Genomic DNA, 3,094 nt, shown 5'->3' on the forward strand with positions numbered 1-3,094 from the left:
TAAATACACTTAATTTAGGACATTTAACTTATTTCTAGATCGTTTTTCCAGTGTAGAGAACGTGTTCACAGTTCTGAACCCTCTAATTAAGGTTTTCACCAAATAATAATTTTATTACAGCCTACAAATGTTGTTTCTGTGGCTTTTCTTTGTCTACAAAGTCCAGAAAGATATTAATAATTAACACCATTTAAAGTAGGACTTTCCTTTTTTTTTGTTGTGTGCAAACCTTTTCTTAGCCAACTATGTCAACATGCTTACTTCCTGTCTAACATCCAGATACATGTTCTGGTTTTCTCAATTTAAAAGTCTGTTCTAGTCAGGAGAATGTGTAGCGTAGGGCTGACGTACGGAAGTCCGTAAAGGACACTCCTGCTGTGACATCACGTTTCCTCCCACCTTTCCCCGCCCACTTTTCTAACTAGTAACATAAAAGTCAGACAACAAACAAGAAAAAAAAAAACTTCTGCTAAGAGGATTTGAAACAAGCTGTGAGACCAAAGTTACCTAAAAAAATGAAACTATTTTTTTTCTTGTGGACTTAAATACAGCAATTAGCATCAACCCAGACCACTAGATGGCGGTAAAGTGTTGTTTGGATATAATATAATCAGTAGCAGTTTAATTTAAATAGATTACACTTTTAAACCTGGTTCTTTTAAAGCATGAACAATGATGGTGGTTAAAAGTTCACACATGGTTGGTCTGGTCCTGTTCATGTCTTAAGTCTTATCAAGATCCTGGACTGGCAATAAGATGTGAAACTGTGCAACACGACTAGGATCTACTTTATCAACTCAATTCACTTTATTTCTATATTTATTATTTATCACAACACGTCATAATATTAACCAGATCATCCAATCAGATTGATTCAGAGTTTTCTATCTAAGGAAAACCAGTTGATTGCATCGACTCATTGACTCTTCAGCAATCCCTCACACAAAGCATGCTTGTAGCGACAGTGGAGAGGAAAAACTCAATTTTAACAGGAAGAAACCTCCAGCAGAACCAGGCTTAGTGTGAGCGACTGGGGTTCAAGGAGACAGAAGCGATACAGAAAGAATCACCTAGTGTTGTCAATCCAACCATAGCTTACATGGTTCATAATCAAGGGGCCTTTCTGTTTCCTACAGAGAGTCACATCTGGGCTCCATTATTTATACCATATCTGTCCCATATAGAAATAGCTCAGCATTACATGGCAGCTGCTCTGAAATATAATGTTACAGAAGAGAAAGGAGGCTCTTTAATGAGGATTTTTTCATTCGACTTGTTTTTCTTTTTCAGGAGAGTGAAATGGTGTGAAATGACAGGACAACATTAGTGAGAATGGGGGTGTAATGTTGGAAGGAGGGCATTAAACAGTGGGGGCAATTTAGATTATGCCAATATCTGATTAAATCCCTTTAAATGCGCCCTAGTATTTGATATCCAGCCTCTTATTGGCCATTTTTACTAAAAATATACCTTTTTTTTGCCCCGGATTTCTGGTAAAAGCAGCTAATCGCCTCTTTTCACTGACCTTTTGAGTTTGCATATCTAAATAGACTTAACCGTGAAGCCTAGAAGTGATAACCCAGCGCCTGCTGAGGCACCAGCTGCGTCTCCTCCAGACTCATCCAAACGCGCACAATCCTACAGACATCAAGCAGCACTTTCCATTCAAGATCTCCGCAATTATCCTTGTTTGTTTGTTTGCAAACATTATTTCTAGACATTTAAATCTGAATAAAAAAAAAGAAAGAAAACAAACTGGCCCCAAAGAGTCGCGTGTTTTTGGAGTGACTTTCCCCGCAGGGAGGGGCCCCTGAAGCCGCCAGATGTTCTGCCTCAAAACAACAGCAGCAACCCGAGAAATGTGGAAAATGTTTTCACCTCAGAGGTTTTACAGAAGCGCTCCTGCATGAGCTGTGATCCTCTGCAGCTGTTTGTAAAAAATAAAGCTTCAGAGAAGATGAGGAGGAGGAGGAAGGGGGAAAAAAGTGGTTAAAATCATCAAATTACAGCTGGATGGAGCTGTCAGCAGACTGCTGGAGAGTTACAGCCACAATAAACAGAGTTTAAAAGTTTCTGAAGGAAAAAACAGCAATAAAACATCTTAAAATAACTTTAGTTTACGGTCAGTTAAAGTGTGTCCTGTAGTGAGCATCTAGTGTCAGATATCAGAGGGATTTACTGCTTACCTACAGAGACAGCAAACAGAAAACAGAAAATCCAAATCATGCCCTTTCTCTCCCAAACTGATGTCCTTCGCCTCTCCATGGCCGCCAGGAAGGTTGAATTCAAGAAAAAAAATCAAAACAGATAAAAGCAGAAGTGGAAAGTAGGATCTGCTTCTTCAGCTGCTTCTCTCTCTGCGTCTGTTCACGTTTAAACTGTAGTAAAAGGCAGAGAGACAAACCCTTTGGTGCGCAAAGACTGTGGAGGAGAAGTTCATTAGCCCCGCCCCCTCCATATATAGGAGCCCCGCCTCTTCTATCTTAGGGAGCCCCGCCCCCGGAACTTAAAAACACAAACATGGATTTATTATTAATGTCTATGATAAAATATCTACAAATGGCAAAATATGCTTTAAAATATGCTTTAAAAATAAAAGTCATGAATCCATTATTCATGTCTCTGATAAAACATCTACAAAGTGCAAAATAAAAATAAAAGACTGGACCTTTGCATTTTACGGAAGAGGATTAGGGCCACCAGAAAAAAAAACAACAGATTTTAAAATTTTATTTCAGTTTAATATTGGGAAATGTTGGTCAAAAATCTGAGATTAAAGTCCGAATTCTGACTTTTTTTCTCATATCTATGGAGGACCAACTCTGCCATATTTAAAAATAAATACAGAGATAAATAAATGCTCAATAAATAAATAAGCATACAATTAATTGCCAACAAAAATACAATAAACAAATAAATGTAAGTATAAATTAAATGATACAGTGAGACATAAATGTATATAACTCTTTTAATTAGCTTCTTTCTTTAAAAAAGGCAGACAGAAATAAATAGCGGCGAAGAAATAACTAAGGTAAAAAAAAATACAAAGGAAGAATAAAACAGACAAAAATATTATAACATGCACATAAATAAA

General features: G+C 37.2%; 2 protein-coding genes across 3 annotated transcripts in view; one reads left to right on the forward strand and one right to left on the reverse strand.

The window, feature by feature from the left end:
* LOC107097419 (chromosome unknown open reading frame, human C10orf54) overlaps positions 1 to 2,411 on the reverse strand; it is a 48,030-nt gene extending 45,619 nt beyond the window's left edge. The window contains exon 1 of one of the 2 annotated variants that reach the window (XM_015394557.1): positions 2,187 to 2,411. In XM_015394557.1, the coding sequence (XP_015250043.1) occupies positions 2,187 to 2,265 (79 nt within the window). In that variant the 5' untranslated portion in view covers positions 2,266 to 2,411. The remainder of the gene's footprint in view (positions 1 to 2,186) is intronic. The other variant, XM_015394558.1, reaches the window with a different exon arrangement.
* LOC107097417 (cadherin-23-like) overlaps positions 1 to 3,094 on the forward strand; it is a 131,667-nt gene that overhangs the window by 66,383 nt on the left and 62,190 nt on the right. The window lies entirely within an intron of this gene.

The sequence above is a fragment of the Cyprinodon variegatus genome, unplaced genomic scaffold, assembly GCF_000732505.1.
Source record: "Cyprinodon variegatus isolate N-32 unplaced genomic scaffold, C_variegatus-1.0 Scaffold694, whole genome shotgun sequence".
Taxonomy (NCBI): domain Eukaryota; kingdom Metazoa; phylum Chordata; class Actinopteri; order Cyprinodontiformes; family Cyprinodontidae; genus Cyprinodon; species Cyprinodon variegatus.